Consider the following 25,340-nt stretch of genomic DNA (forward strand, 5'->3'; position numbering starts at 1 on the left):
TGACGTAATTCTCTTCCGTAGACGGCAACTTCTATCAAATTACCGATTTGTCTACTTCATTACACCGCACGGTATTCCTGTGTCTACGTAAATTGCGATTGTCTCGTCGTAAATGAGGTCGAAGATGACATTAAAAAATCGCTTAAAAAATAATATTTTCCGGTAGAAAAAAGTCGAAAAATTTATATTAAAAATAAATATATACTTTTAATAATTCTAAAAATATTACGTAATTTATTTTCGTTGAAAATCTGTAGCAATACAGAACTTTGGTCTTTCATGTTATACAACGAGCGCAAACCGGAATTTAACATTAAATTTAACAAACAGGTTTAGTTAATTCTTAAAAATATAACAATAATATTATATTCCATTTAAAATGTAATTATATTTTTCATCTTAGATTTTAATAAACAAAATGTTTTTCTGATTATTTTGCAATTTTTTAAATGCAATTATCATCGGACATTTTCACGAGTTCCTCTTATTGAGCCCTGTGTGACGTCAATCAGCAATTTTACACGCTCTTATCATCCCTTCTCCTCTGTCTTGTTACTCGAGATATAACATACGATCTCTATTTATCTCCCCACCCAGTCGACCTTTAAACTCCAAAATTTAACAGCATCAATATCTCGATTACACAAACCTTTCTGTAAAATTTCAGAAAATTTCGACAGAAAGCACAGGAGTTATTAAGCTTCAAACATGGTGAACAAAATCGTGTTTCCCTCCACACACTAGCATCCATAAATACGGAAGAAAAACCCGATTTCTTGCATTTCTGTACGTTTCAAGGTCCCCTGAGTCCATAAATGTAAAGATCTTGGAGGGTCATTATTTGACCGATCGCCATATTTATTCTCTGTTATATATAACAGTCGAGAAAGTAAAAATGTGTCATGTTACATCGTCTTTTAGGCCCTTGTCTGTTAAAGTGTGGGTGTCTAGTTTCAATTTTGATGAGAATTTATGTTAGAGATTAATATTACATAATTTGTGAGTCAAATGCATAAGTGGAGGACAAACCACGTAACATTTTATCACTAAGTCTTAAGCAAGAAGTCTTTGCAGAAGGTGGCATTACTACACTTCTTTGCTCTCCCCTTTGATAACAATTCTACAAGCCCCAGTTTTACCTCAATTTTTTAAAACTCTTTCTGTCCTGCTGTCACTAAGAAGGCATTATATATATATATATATATACACACAAAATGTGAATTTGGCCAGTCCCACAATGGGGACAACCTGATGGACAGGGCCCTGACCACCCACGAAAAATTCCCGAGTTGCTCGCCTAGATCCCCAGAGAGGTAGGCTGACAACTTAACAGCCTCTGCCATCTGGTCGTCAACACTAAAATAAATCAATTAAAATAAATTAGCCACTAAAATTTAATAGCATCAGATGTTTCAGACCCCATCCCTGGCTACCAGGCAACCCCATTGTGGATCTGTCCTAGCTCATAATGGGCTTGCAATAAAAAAAAACCCCTGCTTAGTGCCCACAGGGAGGAGAGAGTTAAAAAATAAACAAAACAAAAGCAATATACATTAAAATATATGATTAAATAGTTTGATTTATAGTAAGCCATCTTATTTTTTAATCTCATATCAGCAACGTTTCCGTTTTTTCTTTTATTTCTCAAGACCGGATACAGAAGTGTTCCTTAATTAAAAAAAAAATTCTCAGAAATATTTTCACGCATCCTTATATATAAATAACATATAATTACTTATTAATTAATTACCAAATATATCTACAATATACATAAGTCAAAATACATATTCAGGTTAATAAATCCCAACCCCCAATCTCATATCCATTAATGATTAAATTTTAAATGATTTATTGACGTTATTAAACGCATAAATTAAACTAAAAATTACCTAAATTTTCAAATGAATAAATCAATAATAATTATAATATTATATAAAATATCAGAAAATAAAAATTTATTAAAAAAAAGCAGAAAAGAAAAATTTAATTTTAAACAAGTTTTATTCAAATTTAATATATTAAAATATTAAATTGATACTGTTAAAAAAAGTCTTCATAATGTTGCGGTTCTTAGAAACAGAAACAATAAAGAAATAAAAAAAATAAATTATTAAACAATAATAGGCGGCATTTAAATAATATAATTTATAGGAGAGAGTTACGCACGAAAGACTTCTTTCGTAAGTGCATAATTAATTTTGCTGCTGCAATTCTTTTACCTTGCTTCATTTACTACTTCCCGGTAACGAAGGTGGAAGTTACGTCACTCTCTAGCGACATCCGGTTCCGTGTCAACAGACAGGTTTTCCCACTTTCACTGAATTATTATATAAACCGCAGTGTTGTCTGTTACTGCGACACAACTGTTAAACAACACAGGTAAATTCTCAACTGTTTACTGCTTAGAACTTATTTATTTGATTAAATACTTTAATAAATTATCGTGTATTTTTCATATATTATAATTTTATTATAAAATTAAGTTAGCATTTGTAATTTTTTTAACGTTATTTCTATATTTTTACAGAATATGTTTACCCTTAAACACCTGTCGCTATTAGTATCTGCTCTGTTACTTATCGAAGCTGGAGCTCAACAGGATCTCAAACAATTAGCCAAAGCTAACAATGACGTAGGTTTATCCCTTTTGAAGACATTTTCTCCTGGTAAAAATGCCTTTTTCTCTCCTGTAAGCATTTACACTGCTTTAGGTATGGCTTACGGAGCCGCAAGAGGTGAAACGGCTCGACAGATGCAAGACGCTCTCGAATATGATAAAGCTGGGTTGACGGACCAAAATATTCATCAATTCTTTCGATCTCTGAACGAATTCTTAAGTAAAGGTTCCGAAGAGTACAGATTAGAAATGGCCAACGCCATCCTTACTCAAAGCGGCTATGACATTGCAGATGAATATAAAGCATTGCTACAAAACAGTTATCAGGCCCTTCACAAAGAAGTGGACTTTTCAGGAAACAGTAACCAGGCTGTGGGTGAAGTCAATAACTGGGTCAGCCAAAAAACTAACGGAAAAATCGCTAAACTCCTCGATAGTTTATCTCCAGATACCAGAATGATCTTGCTCAATGCAATTTATTTCAAAGGAACCTGGAAGAAAACTTTCAACTCCGATTCGACTAGAAATAGTCCATTCTTTAATAATGGAAACAAACAAATATCCGTCCCCATGATGAAGATGAGTGAAGTGTTTCCTTACGCCTCATTTCCAGGTTTTCAGGCTCTAGAGTTACCTTACAAAGGCGAAGAAATTAGCATGATTATCCTGTTACCAGATAAGTATGATGAACTGCAACAATTAGAAAGTAGAATCGATGCGGATGAATTGAAAAACATCTTTTCCAATATGTATCCGATCAAGGTAGATATAAAGTTTCCTAAATTTAAAATGGAAGATTTTAAAGAACTGAAAGGAAGTTTAAGTAATTTAGGAATGCGAGATGCTTTCACCGGTCAAGCTGATTTTTCGGGAATAAACGGAAAGAAAGATTTATATATATCTAGTGTTTTGCATAAAGCCGTGATCGAAGTAAACGAAGAAGGAAGTGAAGCTGCTGCTGCTACTGGTATAATATTTTTATTAAAAAGCAGTTTTCCTATAGAGAGTATTCCGAAGTTTCACGCGGATCATCCTTTCCTCTTCTTCATCCGAGATCGCAGAACTGATATGATTTTGTTCGCAGGGCGTGTAAACAGTTTGTAGTATTTTTTGTTTATCTAGTCATATAATATTAATTACACTTGTATAATTCAATCCATTATCAATAAAATATTTTAATCAATATAATTAAACTGAATAACGTGTAATTTATAAGTCATTTTAAAAGTAAAATTGTACTTCTAATTATTAGCTCGTGCTTTTAGAATGTTCAAGATAGAATTGCAGATTTTTCTTTCTAATTCTTTTATTTATTTATTTCTATAACAGTAATTAAAGAGCATTTTGAAATAAAATATAACATAAAAATCTTGTGTCAAGTTTAAAGTTTTAATATTGTAATCAAGATCGTTTTATACTTTTGATTAGAACAATAGCTCACATTCAAGGACGTGAAATCAAACAATAAAATGTAGAAATAAACGATCTTCTCTTTCAAAGAATACTTTATAATTAACTTTCCTTATAAAAAGAAGTGGAGAAGGTTAAAAGAAAATAAAATTAAATAAGGATTTATTTAGAAATTTTATTTTAAAATTAACTTTAAATCAAGTTTGTTTTATGAAACATTATTTTATTGAGGTCTTCTATGTGGCTTACGGAATTGTGTTTGTTTTCAAACGTTGATTGCTCGATTTTTAATAAAACTTTCTCATTTTACATAATATGAGACGAGGGAGTAAAAATATAATAAAAATCTGCGGTGCGTGTCTTAGTTTTCGAGATTCAGTGGGGTCAAAGTGACAATTTTCAAGGCCGCTAGCACCAGTGCGGGTAGTTTTATTCTTTTCAAATTCTTTTTTATGCCAGTGTGACGTCTCTGCCGTGGTAGCGGCAAGTGATCCTCCCCTCGAAACAAAATTATTAACTGAATTCGACTCAATTCCTAGCTCGTGTTCGGACAGAAGACGAAACGTGCCTAGTGTTTAATTAATTTGTGAAAAATAAAAAATCTGAAACCTTTATATACAAAACATTCATTCGATTTATTCGTTATCCGTGTTCGTTCCAATCATTATTCCTATTTCTATTGACGTTAACCTTACTTCAACAGTAACAATGAGTCATACGTAACACTCAAAGTTCAACGCGACGGATATCCTTTCAATTCCTGTATTGTGCTCTACACTATTAAACACAGAAACTTTACAGAGATCTGACATTTGAAAATTACTGAACTGTAAAATCCGTATGATTCTAACATTATATTTGGTAAATTTTACATTGATTCAATAATTACTTGGCTCAATAACGGGCTGGTCACGTGGAAATTTTTGAGTTTTCCTTACCTGTGTAACGCCTACATAGTTGCCAGTTTCCTGTAGTCCTCCAGAGAGGCACCCTCTTTGCAGATCAATCACGTTTTGCATTGGCGTATCCCTTCAAAACAAACAAATTTAAAGGAGCGAGTGAGTAACTCATCAGAGGGCTAAAAGCAGTTATTAATTGGATAAGGGACAGTATGGTGAGAAGAATTCTTTGTGTTTTTAATGTAAAAGTGTCAGAACCTCTAATGAAAGGCTGGCACTTCATCGTTTTTAACTTTGTTAATTTTTTACCTTTTTGTGAAAGAAGTTTTTATTCTTCTAATAACACCATTGTAACTGTTACTTCTATGGTAGTGTGAAAAGGATTAAAGATAGACTCAAAGAAATATTATATTTTTTCGTAAATAGTCTAAACTTCAAAGTTGAAAATTTAAAGGATATTTTTATTTATGTACTTAGTGGAAGTCAGGCCACCGTACCTAAAAATTCACTTACTTCATAACTACCTGATAAAGAACCCCCTTAATATAAGCGGATGAAGATAAGCGATAAATCAAGGTAAAATAATAGGGCGGTGCAAACCCATTAAAACATCATTAAAATGCATTGTCATGGGAATTAGGTGTCCTGAAAGTTTCAACCTAGGAAATTAGAATCTTCACTTCAATAAGGCTACAGACAGTACGATCTTTGACTTGGTTTTTGTCGTTCTTCATGTACAGTGAAATCCGGCTGTTATGATCACAAATAATGTTAACAATCGGCTATTGTTATCATAATCAGTCGGTCCCAAAACACTCCATATAAAAATATTTATAAATTATTTGGTTATTATAATCAAACTTCGGCTATTGTTATCAATTATGATAATTACACTTGAGAACAAATGATAAGAATTTATAGAAAATTGCATTCATACTGTAATTGCTTATAATAAATTCAATTCAATATTATACATTTTTTTATTCTCTCTTCAACGATCCACCTGTTATTATTATCAAAAGTTGTCGTAAGTTCCAAAGTGATCACAATAAGCGGATTCAACTGTATTCATTTATTTATTACAATAATACAGCACACGTTTTCAATAATAAGCAAAGTAATGTGTACTTATCAAACGTAACATTTTATTGAATTATTACGTAAAAAAACATCAACTTATTTTAAAAAGTTTTTAAAACTATAATATATATATTAAAAAATGTTATAAAATACGATATACATGAATAGTTTTATATAAACTCTAAAGTTTTATAATAGTAACAATAAACTAACAAAAAATAACTTATTTTAAAAACAAAAAATGTTTTTAAAATAAGTTGAAGTAAATACAGTAGAGCATCGATTATCCGACCCCCGATTAACCGACTTATCGGTTAACCGATTGCGTTCTAGTCGGCAAATTCAAATGTCCGCCAGTGATGTGGCGCTACAATATTTGGTTATGTCTTGGCTACTTTAATATTATTTTTGTTAAATTTTTGCATGTTTTAGCTGGCAGCACTGACTCGACCATGAAAGGGAGGCTAGTATTTAAACCAGGTCTAATACACTATACTAATAATGTATTTTTTCATACTTTTCGGTTATCCGACTTTTCAGTTATCCGACCAACCCCAGTCCCCAATTGAGTCGGATAATCGATGCTCTACTGTAATTGTGAAATAACGATTCATGTTATACTTTAATATAGTTTAATTGTAATTAAATTGTTTATTTATGTTTAGCAATACCGATAGAAAATCATAAATTATACGTCAGCATCTCGTGACACATTCTTCTAGTGTATTGCAGTGTCAGGTTGTTTTGTTACAGTTCCTTGTATTAACCGTTACAACCATAAAACATATATATCAACAGAGACTTCGTTTTTTCGTCTAAAATTAATTGATTTATAGCAAGTTATCCCATAGTATATTATATATTAATTAATAATATAATCTTATTTGATTTCATTTCAAGTTTTTTTTTTAAAATTAAAATTAGCGATATTATTTGTACAGTTACACAGGTAATTTCAAGTTTTAAACATCATTCCTTGGTATCAGCGAATACGCATTATGGAAGCAGAAGCTCAAAAATATCTCAAACAATTAGCCAAAGCTAACAATGACGTGTGTTTGTCCCTTTTGAAGACATTTCCATCTGGGCAAAATGCCTTTTTCTCTGCCGTAAGCATCTACACTGTTTTAGGTATGGCTTACGGAGCTGCAAGAGGTGAAACGGCTCGACAGATGCAAGACGCTCTCGAATATGATAAAGCTGGGTTGACGGACCAAAATATTCATCAATTCTTTCGATCTCTGAACGAATTCTTAAGTAAAGGTTCCGAAGAGTACAGATTAGAAATGGCCAACGCCATCCTTACTCAAAGCGGCTATGACATTGCAGATGAATATAAAGCATTGCTACAAAACAGTTATCAGGCCCTTCACAAAGAAGTGGACTTTTCAGGAAACAGTAACCAGGCTGTGGGTGAAGTCAATAACTGGGTCAGCCAAAAAACTAACGGAAAAATCGTTAAACTCCTCGATAGTTTATCTCCAGATACCAGAATGATCTTGCTCAATGCAATTTATTTCAAAGGAACCTGGAAGAAAACTTTCAACTCCGATTCGACTAGAAATAGTCCATTGTTTAATAATGGAAACAAACAAATATCCGTCCCCATGATGAAGATGAGTGAAGTGTTTCCTTACGCCTCATTTCCAGGTTTTCAGGCTCTAGAGTTACCTTACAAAGGCGAAGAAATTAGCATGATTATCCTGTTACCAGATAAGTATGATGAACTGCAACAATTAGAAAGTAGAATCGATGCGGATGAATTGAAAAACATCTTTTCCAATATGTATCCGATCAAGGTAGATATAAAGTTTCCTAAATTTAAAATGGAAGATTTTAAAGAACTGAAAGGAAGTTTAAGTAATTTAGGAATGCGAGATGCTTTCACCGGTCAAGCTGATTTTTCGGGAATAAACGGAAAGAAAGATTTATATATATCTAGTGTTTTGCATAAAGCCGTGATCGAAGTAAACGAAGAAGGAAGTGAAGCTGCTGCTGCTACTGGTATAATATTTTTATTAAAAAGCAGTTTTCCTATAGAGAGAATTCCGAAGTTTCACGCGGATCATCCTTTCCTCTTCTTCATCCGAGATCGCAGAACTGATATGATTTTGTTCGCAGGGCGTGTAAACAGTTTGTAGTATTTTTTGTTTATCTAGTCATATAATATTAATTACACTTGTATAATTCAATCCATTATTAATAAAATATTTTAATCAGTATAATTAAACCAAATTACATGAAATTTATACATAATGACATAATCAGAAATCTGGGCTGCAATTTTTAATTTATTTAATATAAAATATGTGCTCTCCACCTCAAATTAGTGGTGACTTCCTCCTGTACATCCTACTTTTCCCGTTACACCAGAGTCGCGCCGGTTATCTAACTCCTTTCCGAGGGGGGTTGAATTGAAATAACATGACTTCCCGTTTCTATCGGATTAGAATCTTAATATGATGAAATTTCAAATTTTCCTTTATAAAAACAGTTAAATATTTTGTAATACCCTATTGTAACTACGTACAAAGGTCTTCTCCAGCACCAATCTTGAGAAAAACCCGTTATAAGGGGGCGAGGAAAGATCTCCTAAGAAAAATTCTTATAGAATTTACACAATATTTAAAGAAATTTTGAAAGAAAATACAACGCATGTACTTTTGTATAAAGATTGAGAAAAAATTTTTAAAAATTTTAATATTATAATCAATTTATTCAAGACCGTTTTACACTTTGATTATAACAATAACTCACGTTCAAGAGCCTGAAGACAGGAAATAAAATGTAGAAATAAATAAAAACAAACTGAGCTGGAAAAATACGACAAAAATATTAGAAAATAATACATAAAAAGCAATTTAAAATTATGTGTCCGTTAACCGTAATGCCCATACACGATCTTATATTACATTAATTTTCTGTTGTTATAAACTACAGCGTCAAGAAATCATTTGATATTGTGTTATATATTAATTCAATAAAATATAACGTTTAATAAGTGCACATTACGTTGTTTATTATAGAAAAAATTAAGATATGTGTAATAAAATAAAATATATATATAATTCAATATGTTTAACCTATAATAATAGTACATTTATAAATTAAATTTGAAACAAATATGAGCTGTTTATTCCTACATATGTAAAATTAATACAGCTCAAGTAAACAATTATGAAGTAACGATTCCTGTTATAATATACTTTAGTTATAAATCAGCTGTTTATTTCTATTTAGTAATTCTGATAGAATATTGTAAATAATACATCAGCAGTATTACAGTGTCAGGTTTTGTTACAGTTCGTTGTATTAACCGTTACATCCATAATACAAATATAGCAACCGAAAGTTGTACAGGTAATTTAAAGCTTTAAACATCATTTTAAAACATCAAAATTAGCATGATAATTTTATTACCAGATAAATACGACGGACTGCAACAGTTAGAAAGTAGAATTGATGCAGATAAATTGAAAACATCATTTCCACATTACACGCTACAGTAGTAGATTTAAAGTTTCCTAAATTTAAAACGGAAGAATTTAAAGAAGATTTATATATATCTAGTGTTTTGCTTAAGACCGTGATCGAAGTAAACGAGGAAGGAAGCTATGCCTTTGTTGTTGCTAGTACAACTAAATTTCTATATGTATGAATGCGTGCGGATGTGTGGGGGGAAAGATTGTGTTCACTCTGTTTGAAGCTTAATAACTCCTGTGCTTTTTGTCGAAAAATTCTGAAATTTTGCAAGAAGGTTTATTTATTAGGGAGGTTGATGCTGATAAATTTTGGTGGATAATGAGTGTCGTATGTATCTCCAGTAGGGTCGGACTTAATGACGATTTTACTCGTTATTAGTACAGTAATACCACGAACTTACGCGATAGGTGGAACCAAGCGATAACCGCGCAAGTCGGGGTATAATTTCGCATATAAATACATACAAGTTATGTTTAATTGGGGCCGGAGACTAAAGAAAACAATAATTTTAAAAAAAAATGTTTAATAAAATCTTAAATAATACATACATACTAGCTGACCCGGCCACGCGTTGTTGTGGCTCAAAATGTATCTATTATAAATGTGTAACACTTCCCCCGTGGGGGAAATTTCAAAAAATTCCTTCTTAGTGTATATTCTCTTGACGTACCCTATTAAAACGCAATCAAAAACGCATCTAAAATAGTATAATAAAAGCCGAGTTCTTCACAGTAAGCCTTAATCCCGTCACTTTTCCCGCTGGGGAATATCGAAAAATCCCTTTTTAGTGTATATTCTGTTGACGTAACCTATTAAAACGCAATTAAAAACGCAAAAAACGCATGTAAAATAGTATAATAGAAGCCGAGTTCTTCACGGTAAGCCTTAATCCCGTCCATCTCCCCCCACTGGGGGGAATTTCGACATGTATATTATATAAAAACACGTGCGTATTCGAATGCAACGTTGTGTCAAAATTTCAAAGGAATCGGTAGGAACAAACGAACGTTATATTTTATTTATATTAATATTTATATTAAGTAATAATTTTAATAAAATAGGAATAATTAATAGTTATTCTCCTAACCTCACTCAGACTCTATTACACTGTAAGACAACAACACCTTGATGCTGAGAACCTTTAACTTTAATCATAAACAAACGTTTTCGGCCCATTCCATGGCCATCGTCAGGCTAACAACATTCGAATACTGTTCCGAATAACCAATTTCAAATTTAAATAAAATACAAAAGAACTCACGCGCGATGCTAAACAACGTAAACTAAAACTAATATAAACAACATAGAAAAGAACAAACGAACGTTATATATTATTTATATAGATAGATAGAAAATGATCTGCTTCAGTCCATTCTCACAGAAAAGCATAATGCCTGACAGAAAAGCAAACTTAGTTCGTCGGAAGGTAGCGCCATCTGTTGGACATAAAAGCCTTAATTTATATATAAATATATTTTTGAAAGGGGGGAGATGGTGTAGGGGTATGAAAAATAGATAGTAGCCGATTCTCAGACCTACTGAATATGCATATCAAATTTGGTAAAAATCGGTAAAGCCGTTTCGGAGGAGTACGGTAACTAACATTGTGACACGAGAATTTTATATATAAGATAACAAATAGTCTCCGTAGATATAACAAACACAGAACTAAATAACACAAAATAAATTGTAGCTATGAGTCTATGCTGTCTCGTCCCTTTCAAAATTGTGTTTAAGATGGCAAAGGTAGAGCGGTACCATTATCAAACCCACAAATGGAAATAGTTCTTCCCACCTCCAGGGATGAAAGCGCCCCAGGTTAAGAAACACTGACTTATATTATACTTAATTACATTAAATATATATTTTCAACATTATTTATTTACAGTGTGATCCATTTAATTCAATAAATCTACTAAAATAACTCGAAAAATACACTTCTACAAAACACAAAAGATCATATTCACATTCATCTTTAACACTGAAAAGGCAGAAGTGTAGTCATTTGATACGTAACTTATAATTGTATGATTAAATGAAAGAATAAAATAATCCTTGCTTGATTTAATTGTTGGAAAACAGAGATAGACTAAAATAGGAACAAACCTGTGAACAACGGCCACCGATGGAAACATAAAAGAATCCAACAACGAGTTGCATAACTTTCCCTGCAACATTTGATAGCGCCATCTGTTATGATATTTTTAAAATATAAAAATGTTTAATAATAATTATTATAAAATTGCATAAATCTTAATTTGAGGGCAGGGATGAGTTTCATAAAAACGATTGTAAATGCTAATAACGAGTAAAATCGTCTTTAAGTCCGACCCTACTGGAGATACACACGACACCCATTATCTCCCTATACCCTTGACCTTCAATCACCAAAATTTAATATGATCGATTATCCTAATAAACAAACCTCTCTGCAAAATTTCAGAAACTTTCGTCAAAAAGTACAGGAGTTATTAGGCTTTAAAGGAACGAATAAAATCGTGTCCCCCTCACAAACATCCATGCATACAGAAATTACCCCCGAATTTTTTTGCATTTCTCGACGTTTCAAGGTCTCTTAAGTCCAAAAATATAAAAATCTTGTGGGGTCAGTTTTTAGCGATCACCATACTACGAGGTATCTTGTAATTTTAGGTAATTACAAGATACAGTTTGATCATTTTAGTTTACTATGTTCTATTATGAATATATGGTTCCCGATGAGAACTTAATGCTCGAGCTCGTTTTGTGTATTTCCTACTACTCAAATGTGTGTATTTTTTTAAATTATAATTTCAGTACATATGTAAACGATGCATATTACTTTTAATTTTACTTCTACACGTAAATCGCATACAGAAAATTCTCGGATGTCCTGAAAGGCATTCTGCATCTGCAAAATCAAGTAATTTATTAATAAAAAATATTAAAATATTACGCTAATATATTACAAAAAAATAATTCTTACCGTGAAGGCAAAACAGCACAATAAACATGCACCAATAATGCATATGAAAGTAAACAAGATAAGCATTATTAGAAATGAAAAACGAACTATGTCGGCTGCATCCGTGTATAAGAACATGTAAAAGAGAAAACTCGTAGTCGAAGTGACAGCAAAATAAGCAATCATAACAAGATAACTGAAGTTCGTATTGAACTGATCGACAAACTTCCATAGATTTTCGTGACGAATCATCACATCTTTCAATTTTGAATAGAATTGCCATGCCATCATTTCTTCTTACAAGAGCCAATTCTTTAGAGAGGTGCTTGAATTCCATTTCGATGAGAATTAACAATATAACTGCCATTATTAAACTGTAACCAATTAAGCCACAAATAAAAGTGCAAAATAATTCAAGCTGGATGGTACAGAATAATGCTTCTCCTGCAAATTTTGCCGATTTCTCTACTTCTGGATATAGGATTATAAGATTCTGAGCATTCTGATTAATGATTGAGAAAATAATTACGAAAGAGACAAATAGACAAAACTCATTCATTGCGAAGTTTATTAATTTTATGTTTCGAAGAAGATATTCATTCTTTAATTTTAATGCCAAAATCAGTTTCTTGTATTTGCAAAAACTGAAAATGAAAGAGCATGAACCTTGCAAGCATATAACTATACATTTAGCGAGCGTCGCATCTCCTTCAATTATATTGTACCATCCATAGACAGACTGCATTTTTATTCCAATTGGGAATAATTTGCCACAATGAAATACAGTAGAGCATCGATTATCCGACCCCCGATTAACCGACTTATCGGTTAACTGACCGCGTTCTAGTCGGCAAATTCAAATGTCCGCTAGTGACGTGGCGCTACAATATTTGGTTATGTCTTGGCTACTTTAATATTATTTTTGTTAAATTTTTGCATATTTTAGCTGGCAGCACTGGCTCGACCATGAAAGGGAGGCTAGTATTTAAACCAGGCCTAACACACTATACTAATAATGTATTTTTTCATACTTTTCGGTTATCCGACTTTTCAGTTATCCGACCAATCCCAGTCCCCAATTAAGTCGGATAATCGATGCTCTACTGTAATAGAATGATTCCAAAGTATAAATTCAATAAATTGAATATAAGCGTTTTTAAATTTATTATGCATAATTAGAACGTTATTGTTTGTATGGTTACAAGTCTTGAAAGGTTCGAAACCGTAGATTAGAGCATTTGCATAATATGGTCTTAGGAAGCAGCCCAGGCAAATTTCGTTTATTTTGAATGGGTTCATGATGGTGACGTTGTTGATTAGTTCAAGAAAGTTAAAATAATGGACAGTACTTCTTTCTGAGTAGCATTAAACTGAAAGAGAAGAGAGAAGCTGAAACAATCGCCGAGCCTCTTGGAACAGATTTCAATATGCCGCGAGTCATAAATCATCAGAAATACCGTGCTAATCCACCAGCACAGACTTCTAGCGAGTATTGGAGAAGATTACTAATTATTCCATACATAGATTCATTAATAATGTCTCCGGAACAGCGTTTTCCTGAGGAGAACTTGCCCGCATTCTCATTGCTTTCGTTGCACCCTCCCGTAATGCTTAATATGACGTATGAGGATTTAAAAAAAACTACAATTTGATTGATTTTGGTACTTTGGAACTTTGGTACAACCAATGAAAAGGAAAAAATATGCCAAATGCCAATCTGAAGTAGATAGAACTAGCTGCAGTAGGTAAAGAAATGCAATTGTTCTACCCATCTCATGCGGATTCTCGTGCACAAAAACGCTATTTTCTCTTTAATTATTTTTAATATCTATCGTCCTGACCACCTACCTTGAATTTTAAAGGTATCCTGACCAAAAGATAAGAATGCTGACACCACGTGAAATCTGTTGGTACTTCTTTAGATATTTCGTAGACCGAACTTTGTATGCAACATTTACTTTTAAATAACTTCACCAAGTCCTCCTTAACTTTACCACGGGCACAACACCAATGTAGCAGAAACAAGCTTCTTCCTCGAAATCATGCTTACGACTGCGGTGTGGCTTTATGATCGATCCGTTTCTTCAGATGTACAATAACTAACTCATATTGCAATCGTACTTAGGCACCTTCCCGAACAAAAAGATTACAAAACTTCAATATAATTAATAACTTAATACAACTATATTTTACAAATAGAAGACAAGTCGCTCCAAAATTTATTAGACAATCACCATTTACTCTGATGTTCCAGAACAAAATTATAGACAGCTGGACCTTCCTTTTTAGGCTACGCGACTGCTTACTCTTTAAAAAGTCCCTTTAAAAAGTTTCAAATTTAACATAATTAGACCAAAGTACATTTTCATTTTGATTTTAATAACAGTTTTTATTGAACAAATATTGTGGATTACATTCCTGAATTGTTTTTAATACCTCACTCAAGCTAGGTGATTCTTGAATTTCGTTTTTAGTATACGCGTAACTAAGTGTATCACGAATATTTCAATAATCTAAATTCTAATAATAATTTTTCATTATCGTAATTTGAATTTTACATAAATTATTGTGTGTGGATTGATTAACAAACCGATTAACTACAAGTACATTACCAGCAATGATTAAAAAATAACAAACGCTTTGATTTCTGTATGGATATTGAAGAAAACAATTTTACGAATTCTAGTTTTCTATAATGTATTCTGCAACAAAGTCTAATATTTTATTATGCGAACCCAGGGAATCGAGTCTGGGCTTACGAATGCCTCACTTTCCACGAGTTCTGGCGGTCTTCGGCGCTAGAACTAAGGATAAAATAACTGTCTCGTCGGCATTCTGCATTCTGTAGCGACCACAGGATGATAATGATAAGTGTTCATAAATCTTCAGGTGAACCAGTTAGAATAAACAACAATAATAAATTATTATTGTTTATATTTTATATTTTACATGGAATGTTCCAACGGTTTTTAACAATTTGAAATATCTTGCGCATATACATTCGAACCTGCACGAGATAACATTCCAAAAGTAAAAATTGCTTGAAGATGACCTGTGGAACAGGTGAAAAACGTTTGCAATATTAAATTAATAATTTCTTAGAGGTATAAGGTGTCTGAGTAGTAAAAAGTATTTATTGTTTACCAGAATCATTCCATATCGAAGAACAATCAGTTCTACTATATATTCAAGAAAACAATTAAAATTAGTTTAATCTAGCTTTCCAATTAGACATTTGTCGACATCTCAACTAATTTTTCCAATAATTGAAATGATACTAATTACTAGTTACATGAAACGTGAGAATTATTATTATCGCTATCAAAGGGTCTTTATACGACAATTATTTATCGTAATAAATCGGTTTAGATTTACAGAACAACTATTAAGTATAAACGAATTAAGCAAGCTATATTCATCCTTCATAGAAACAAGAGATTTTCCTTCTGCCATGTATTGCAACGGTCATATTGCATTTTAAACATAACTTATTTAAATTATGGGCATATTATGAATTGTATTAAATACGAATGTCCAAAGGAATTTTTTTCTGAAGAATTCAATTACAACGTTAAGTTATTACAGCTGCTTTTTTCTTTCGATACATCTTTAAGTTTCATGAAAGTCGAAAAGAAGGAATGCAATGTTTTTGCAACCTGCAAGAATATGAAATAAATTAGCCAGATAATGGTAAAAATAGATAAGAATATTTGGTAAATATTTATATTAATTTTCAATATAAACTTTAAACAACGTATCATCAATTACACATAAAAGGAATTAAATAATATATCTCTGGCATTTAAATTATTTTATAAATTATGAATTAGCAATATTAAGAATAGCTTTTATTGAAGAGTTATAGACTTGATGTAAAGTTTATAAAGTACAAGTTCTATGTTTATCAACATTTAAAAATTCTTCAGGCTGTGAAATAATTACAAACTTTAAAAGGAATTCGCTTTGTAACCAGATAGATACCACCAATGGTGAGACATAAAGAGATTTTCCCAAATCTTTTCATAAAATTTAGAATCTGCAAAAATAAAAATTCATAAAAATTTATTTTATTGTTACTAATATTTAAGATTATTACCGGATAAAAATTAAAACTGTAAATAAAAAATGATTTCATGAAGTAGGAAGCACACTGCGACGGTTCCAGCGCTTTCGAGTATTAAGATGTTTGGCTATACAGTCAAACCTGTTTTTATGCGGGGGATAGGGACCGCATTAAAAAAGACGCATTAAAAAAAATCGCACGAAACTTCACGAATGGCTGTAAAAAATAGTTTTCGCAACACAATTAAAAAATATTTTTTTAATGCGGTCAACAGGGACCGCATAAAAAAAGTCTCACATAGAAAATAACTCAAAACCGTACGAAATAGAATTTATTGACAACAGATGTCAGCACTTGACTGCATCGTCTGGTCTATCGTCTGTTTTACATATTTTTGTCCAGGTGGTGTTTTGTTGACTTAAAAAGTAAATTATTTCATTTTTCGCATATTCATGCAATAATATTACTATAATAAGTGCATTTATGCTATAATAAGTTTATTTAGCTATAATAAGTCAACGTGAGACATGACGAATCGCACGAGACTAGTCGCCAACTATACCGCACAAATAAAAAATCGCACAAAAAAAACCGCATAAATTAAAAATTCGCATTAAAAAACTCGCACAAATAAAAATCGCACATAAAAAGAGCGCATAAAAACAGGTTTGACTGTATTTTAAGTTAGAAATATATTAGTGTTACAATACTTACTTTCAACTTTTTTTCTATACGTATTCTGCATAGAAAAATCCGTCGGATGTCCTGAAAAACGTTCTCCATCTATAAAATGAAATTATTTAGTATCTAGAATTATGGACGAAAATACCTTAAGCACTGTATACTTACTGTAAATGCAAAAGTGCACAACAAGCAGGCACCAATGATACATACGAAGGTAAATAAGATAAGTAGTCCTAGTAATCCAAATCTGAGTAGGTCATTTCTATCGTGCTGTAGGAATGTGTAGCACAGAAAACTTGTCAGTGAAGTGACAGCGCAATAAATAATCATAACAAGATAATTGAACTTCGTATTCAGCTGATCAACAAATTTCCAGAGTTCTTCATGACGATTCATAAGATTTTGCACTTTCAAATACACGTTTAAATCGTTTACTCTGACTTGTAAAAAGCGTTCCGAGAGTTGTTGAAATTCCATTTTAATGATAATTAACACTATTAATACCATCATTAAACCGAAGCCGACTAATCCGTAGTTGAAATTGATGAATAATCCAAATTTAAAGCGCAAGAACTGCTTAGTAATAACAGTGTAACTTTTATCAACATGGCGTTACCTTTAACTACATTGTACCAACCATTGCAGGGTGCATTGCTTTCGGGACTTGATATAATCTGCCACAATAAAATAACGCAATGATTCCAAAAAATAAACTCAACGAGGTTTACGTACATCCTTTTATATTTCGTATTGTTTAAAAAAGAAAGATGAGTGTTTAGGCAATCACAAGTTTGGAAAGGTTCTACTCCGTAGGTTAACGCAGTTGTCCAAAATGGGCTCATTAAGCAGCTCATGCATATATTGTTAGTTACAAACGAATCCATTTCTACAATATCTTGTATTATTTGACCTGAATCAAGGTAAGTTTTTCTGATTAGAACAGTTTTTTTATCTTTTTTTATGACGAAATTAGACGATGTTCGTATCATCATTTAGACATATACTATGGCTTATTTTGGCTTTCGATTTTTTTCTGTTGTAAGAGCATTAAGAGAAGTGATCTAACAACCGAGTTATAGTAGCTCTTAATATAATATGGTTTTAGTCATTTAGGTGTACGATACTAGCTTGATTTAATTAACTGACTAGCCAACGTCTTTTTATTAAATTCTTATCATACGAATCTATTAGCTTAAGGTACGAAGAGTGTTTGCGTTAGTTCAATTTAACGTACAGTACGTATAGTTTAAAATCACATATAATTACTTCTAAGAGAGTAAATCATTTAAGATTTTCGTAATAAATTACAAAGCAATGTAAGTAATTCAATTAAAAGCAGATTTCAATTAAGTAGAGTAAATATTTACTCTCAGATTAAATTGAGCCAAGATCACAAACGTGTGTGGCACAAGTTGGAAGTTTTTGTCATAGAAAATTAAATTTTCGAGTTTAATCAATAATGTTCATTAGCGTAACATTGAGAATTAGTTAGTTTTGTACTTTAGTGCTGAAATTTAATAAAATTAAGATTAAATTAATTCATGACCTACCAGTAGCCAAGCGGTACCGTTCCCTGTACACTAGGAACCAAGGAAAACTCCACGTGGAGTTTTCCTGGTTATCTTCACGTCTATAACGCCTGAATATGGCCTTGTTATCCTTAAAAACACCTCCCGGAAGGCATTCCCCTAAGTTGAACGCTTCTAAGCGTTGCGTTTCCGTAACTTAATAAAACAAACACACAAACAAATTTACCTGTTCTCTACTATAAAATATGAAAGAATTAAAACAAATCTTATTCTATTAATGTAAAAGTATTCATCGAAAGCCCACATTTAGGTGTAAAACTTGTGAAAAAATATAAAAATCTCCACGTGGTCGCCGGTTGATCTTGCCCATGTACCACTATATGAATTAGTGATTCATATAGTGCTCAGGCTAATGATTTTTATTCCTACAGGCTTAGTTTTATGAACTGGCGCTATGTTTTTGGAAATGTAATTCCACCTATTTAATTTTTAGTTATTTTTGCTTTACATTCAAATATTTAAAGGTTGTTATTCTTTTGTTGTATTCTATTTTGGAACGATATTTAATGGTAAAATATGTTCCAAGAAAGGTTGTAGCCTGAGGATAGCCTATTAGACTAGGTTGATAACGTTTGCAAAATAAAAACGAATCCCAGCAGCCAAAAAAGGTGTTTATAGACTTATTTTGAATTCTGCTGAGGTTGATTTAGATTACAGATTATAATCATTCACTTCGTTAAAAGCCGGGCACTTAATAGTCGTTTGTTTTCAAACATTTGTAATGTCATGGATTCTGCTTACAAAACCTTATTAACTACTATAAAGGGAATTGACCCGTGTTGTGCCGAGTGGCTTGTTCGGCAACCGAAACAAATATGGTCTTAAGAGGCAACTGATACAGATTTCGTTGATTCCAGCCGAGTTCATTGCTGTTGTAGTGAGTTTAACTGTGTAAAATCGAACGAGTGACTCACTTTGCTCGGAATGTTATTCATGTCATAAAAATTCATATGCACGTGTTCGCTATTCAGGATAAATGGCGAAATATTATCGGAGGAATGTTCATAACGCACTGACCATAATAAGAAATTATGCATTGAAGTTTGAAAATGTAAAAGACTATTTAGTTTCATAATGGTAATGGCAGAATTTTCTTATAGATTCACATCAATTTTAGAACATATTAAAAATTTTATGAGGACAATTTCAATAATGCTTCGTAAAATGCATACTTCACTTCGCTGTATTGTTTAAATTCGATTAAAATTACTTTTTATAGATAATTGATCGTTTTGATAACTTTTTCATACTTTCTGATATGCATTTTTCCTCTCTGGAAACTTTTATAGTGGATAAAATGGTATACTATAATCTTTCCATTAAAGAATGTATTGCTTGGTTATATCATAAAATTGCAAATTGTATTTTATTAAAAATCCAGCAATGAGTTGCATGGAAAAATAATTTAAAATTGTGTGTATCAGCAGTTATGAGATTTTATATGAAAAATTTTTTAATATTAATTAGTTATTATATATTTGCAAACGAATTTAATACCGATGGTAGAAACGGGTTTTATAAAAAATTGTAAGTCTAATAACGAGTAAATTCTTCATTAAGTACGACCACATTCGATTTACGAGAGGTGACCTCTCTTATCTTCCCAACCCCTCGACTTTTAACCACCAAAATTTAATAGAATTAATGCCCTTAATACCGAAACCTTTCTGCAAAATTTCAGAAATTTCGACAAAAGGCACGGGAGTTATTAAAGTTTAAATTGCATGAAATAAATGTTGCCCCCACATGCAATATGAAACGAAACATGAAGAAAAATAAAGCAACTGTTTTTTGTATTTCTTTACGTTTCTAGATTCCGAGTACAAAAAGGTCTTTGGTGGGTCAGGTTTTGACCTTTTCGCCGTACTTCTCTTGTGTATAAATATGGGGAAAGTATTACAGCTAGAAAAGTAAAATAATAATTTTAAAATATATTAAATATTGATATTGAAAATAATCCATTCGATTCGGTTTTATAGAAAATAAAAGAAATTATTTATATTGACTCGATTTGCTTCAGTAGCTTTCTTTTATATTTACTCAAATAATTATTCAAAGGAAACATTTTCAAATCAAACTAAATATGCAATAAAATTCTTTACGATTTGTTGGTTGATTAAACATTTACATGTATCATTTTTTCGTGGAGAATAGATAACCATTAAAACAATATGAGCATCTGACGAATTTGATTGAAAGCCCATCTTGTCTTCGTTTATAAAGTTTGAAAAATGTTATAACTAAATTCTTAATTAGTAAGTTAATATCTAATTTAAAATAAAATTTTTATTATATGTTGAGTCAGATAAACCAAATAAATACCACGAGGCGTAACATTTTGATATTATTTAACGTTCTATTATTTAACGTTATTGTCAATGCAAAATGCCATCTAATAAATATTACAATTATAGCGTAAAAATTACTATTATTACTCATTCTTTTAAATATAACCATTATTATTTTAATTAATTACAAATTGATTTATCCAAGACATCGTGCATGCTAAATGCCCGTTGTAAATGTCTAGTGAATTGGCATGTATTTCGTTTAATATCTTAGGATGGGGAAATGATGAAGAAACAAAATTTGGCATGGTAGCCTTAATATAAGGGCCATTGATGCTAGTAAATTTTGATGCTGAAAGTTTCAAGAAGAGTGAGGAGTTAAAATAATGTCACGTGTCATATATGAGAAAGGTCGTATTTAATAAAGATGTTTATTATTCGTTATTGGTATTTAAAAATTTCTATGGTATTCATTACTACCCTGAAAATTAAGGCTTTTTCCATTTTATAATTAAGAATTTAAAGATTTTTTACAAGAAAACTTCATACAAGATGGCGTCGTACGCAATTTTATTTATTATGAATAAAAATATACTGTAAAAGTAATTTTTTAACAGCCGGGAAAGTTACGCAACTCGTTGCTGGATTTTTGAAAATTTTGGTATGTTATTAGTCAATTAGTTATTATGTGACATGATGTATTGCATGCTATTAGGTGTCTATAGACTTATCATGGAAACTATTCTATTTAACTTACTGATGACTAAAAAATAGTTTTAAAAATTACAGTCATTCATGTCCACAAAAACCAAATTGAAAAAATAGCTCAAGCTGGTTCCACCAGTTTTTATGGGATAGATAAAATGTATGAATTTCGTGAATGAGAGAAATTTCGTTTAATTACTGTTGCACGAATGAATGAATGTCTTGAAATTTGAAGTACTAAAATATTAGTAGACCTTTTTACATATATAAAAGTTATATCTACGCAGCGATTTTTTTTTTATTTTATATTTTAACACTAAATATTTGGAAGTAAGTTATGCGAGGGGATTAGTTGCACTTTGGTTCGTGTACGGCTGACACTTAAATTAGATCAATCAGAAGGATAAATGATGTGTTTATTTTGTTTACCGACTTATTGGTGTAATACAACATCATTCGAGATTATCTGTGTGATATAAAAGATGAAATGACAATATATAACAATAATATTATTATTAATGGTACAATGTTTTACAATATATTAATATAATATCCTGTATTTGTCTCTATACATATAGCTCTACGTAAGATGACACTTGTGAAACAGATATTTCTGTAAAATAAAATTAGTGCTGAAACTTACCACTGTGACACTCGTAACGCTGTAAGCAACGAAAAAGATTTGTGCAGATAATTAAAATGTGTACTTTATAGACAACGTGTTGCAAATTGGACAGCCTTGAATTTCAATATCATACTGCCTGTGGGAAGCATCACAGAAAATTAATTACTGTCAGTGGTTGAACTACTCTGATTATCACCTTCAAGTTTTACATGTTCAGACTGGGAATCAGAATTGAACAGTATTTCGTACATAGAAAAGCTCTTTGCATGTGGTCTTGTAGAAATAAAATGTTTGTTACTTGCAGTGCCAAAAGTGTCATATTGGTAAGTTTTGGTAGTATTGCTACTAATTACATTTTACACAAATGTCTTCCGGACTACCAAAAATGTCACCGTATGGCATTTGTGTGAATTTGAATTGTAATATTTTAAATATTACAGTCCAAATATTCCTTCAAATATTTATAAATTTAGTCTGAGATACATGTAATTTTATATCTACCAAAATTTTCAAGTGAATTTTATAACTGACTAAATCCTAACTGATGTTTAACAATTTCCATATCGAAATATACACATACACGTATAAAATGCCATACTACGATTTAAATTGTTGGCTAAATTTATAAGACAACGTAAACATTTAATAAAAATATCGTAAGAAACGTCTACGTGTAGAAATTGTTTTTTTCTGGCTTCAGGGATTGATACAAATTTAACATTTCTCTCCGCTAATTCTACAATGTTTACAAGTTAAGAAATATCAATATCTAATAACAAAAATCAATTTTTCGTGTAATTATTTTTAATAGCGTGAAAAAATATACACGAAAATAACATATTATAAGACATATGTGAGGATCCCAAGCACTGGCCCTCAATATGTCTTGTTATTTCATAACGTCACAGCGTCACATTAACCCTTTTGTCAACTAACTGTCAAGTTTTACACCTGAGAGCGAAACATGTGTTCGGTTCTCAGGCACAAAATGACACTTTTTCGCCACCTTTTGACATACCATCTCGATTTTATCGATGTGATTTAATAACGAATTAGGCAGTTGTTGCCTATCCCTCTCCGACTCAAGAAGTCGTCACCCGTCCCTCCGAGAGTTCGAGTCGTCGCCCAGATCTACAATCGCCAGGATCCCTGATTTCGTAGTGCTTCAATTCTTTGTGTGCGATCTATTGGATTAAGTCTGTCGTCTATCGGACTATTCGCCGAACTAGAATACCGAAAGCTTAAGTGGACTAATTTCGCCATCACGTTATTTTCACTAAATCGGACAAGCAACCAACTTCAGGTATTTATCGCCAGGCGAATCTTATGTAAACTCTCTCTCTCGAGAATCGCAACGTTAGGCTTATCTACCCTTTTTAAATGTATGTCGATCATGTTCTCATCCTGTGTAAATAAACGTTGTTTCGTTAACGAGGTCTCTGCAAAAGTTACTCCCGGAGCGCTGTCTCTCCCTGCATCCCGAATCCGATCGCTCCGTAAGGTCACGCGAGCGGTCGCGTGACCTAACTTTGAACGGCCGCGGCTTCCGTGTCAGCTAAGACACGGTGGTGTCAATTATGGCGAGGCATCGAAGAGGTGCCGACCCGCCGGTCACACATATTAATTATTTCAAAGTTTGTATTTAATATAATAATATAAATTAATAATAATAATAACAACTCTCCCGTGGTCACCACCTGGTCGTGGTGGAAGAGCCCAGTAATTTTACTAATCCATAGGAGCAATGCAGGCTGGAGCACAAGCTCCTGGTAGGGACACCCATGCCAGTAAGGTCTATGGGGAGAAATGAAACTAAGAGTGACCACACCCACATTCTGTGGAGATATTTATTATGGTAATAACCAGATCAAAGTGTGATACCGGCTCGGACGTCGCCCGGGTTAACAAGGTCCGCGTTCGTGGGTTAGGCAGAGGCTCACGTTCGGAAAATAGGCCGTCTCCCTTGGTTACCGGTGGCGAAAGCAGCACCGGCCCAAGCATGGCTACTGCAATGCCCTCAACAGATGTGAGGAACCAACCCAGCCTTGGTGTTTCTGTGGCAATGCATCCACAGACCACAAAGGCTGGAAAACCACGCCAACGGATGAAATGGACAGTAGAAATGAACGAGTTTATCATCCGTACTTACTACACCATCGCAAAACTCGAAACAAACATGACAGCATACAGACATCAATTACACCATAAATTCACACAACAGTATCCTCATCTCACTGTCACCAAACAATGGGTTGTTGATCAAAAAAGAACAATTATACACAACAACCTTATTCCACAAACAACACTTGAACTTATCAAACAACAGGTTGCTGATCAAATACATCAACAAACAGAAACATCTAACATTAATGAAGATCATGTAACCTGTCAGGATAATCCAGCAACAAGCATTGATAATAACACACATACAACAATTACCACTAATGATACTACAGACACTTCCTCATTCATCACTGATAACATAGACATGGATTTAGTTAATACACTCTCACTTATATTTCAGGAGACACTCACTAAATATACAGGTACAGATCCCACACAACGACCACGAATACCAAAAATCAACACGTCAAAAGAAGTAGGAAAAACACTAAATTATGTAAACACTTCACTTACTACCACACTACATTCATTCAATTTCTACACTCGCAGACATTCATACATTAGTTTATGCTGGGGCAGTCACAGTAGTGACACACCATGGGCTGAAAGTACAATCACAGACAGATACACAGAAAACACAATTCTATAACAAGCCTGCCTGGCAGAGAAGAATAGAAACACAAATAAATGACATTAGACAACAATTAGGCAGGCTGACACAATACACTAAAAACAACATAACACCCAAATTAAGGAAACAGCTCAAAAACATTTTCAAGAAAATAAAAACACCCACAAAACATCAACGTCACAACACACGCATTACAGA

General features: G+C 32.3%; 2 protein-coding genes across 2 annotated transcripts; both read left to right on the forward strand.

Annotated features, from left to right (window-relative positions):
- Positions 1-2,221: 2,221 nt before the first annotated feature.
- On the forward strand, positions 2,222-3,818 carry LOC136981886 (iripin-2-like). Its single transcript, XM_067278262.1, has 2 exons — positions 2,222-2,379; positions 2,528-3,818. Exon 2 carries the CDS (start codon positions 2,531-2,533, stop codon positions 3,719-3,721), a length of 1,191 nt encoding a protein of 396 aa, XP_067134363.1. The 5' UTR covers positions 2,222-2,379; positions 2,528-2,530; the 3' UTR covers positions 3,722-3,818.
- Positions 3,819-6,987: 3,169 nt separating this feature from the next.
- LOC136981887 (iripin-2-like) lies at positions 6,988-8,241 on the forward strand. Its single transcript, XM_067278263.1, has one exon. It carries the CDS (start codon positions 7,005-7,007, stop codon positions 8,145-8,147), a length of 1,143 nt encoding a protein of 380 aa, XP_067134364.1. The 5' UTR covers positions 6,988-7,004; the 3' UTR covers positions 8,148-8,241.
- The last annotated feature ends 17,099 nt before the right edge of the window (positions 8,242-25,340 follow it).

This window comes from Centruroides vittatus, unplaced genomic scaffold (assembly GCF_030686945.1).
Source record: "Centruroides vittatus isolate TY-2023 unplaced genomic scaffold, ASM3068694v2 contig_799, whole genome shotgun sequence".
Taxonomy (NCBI): Eukaryota; Metazoa; Arthropoda; class Arachnida; order Scorpiones; family Buthidae; genus Centruroides; species Centruroides vittatus.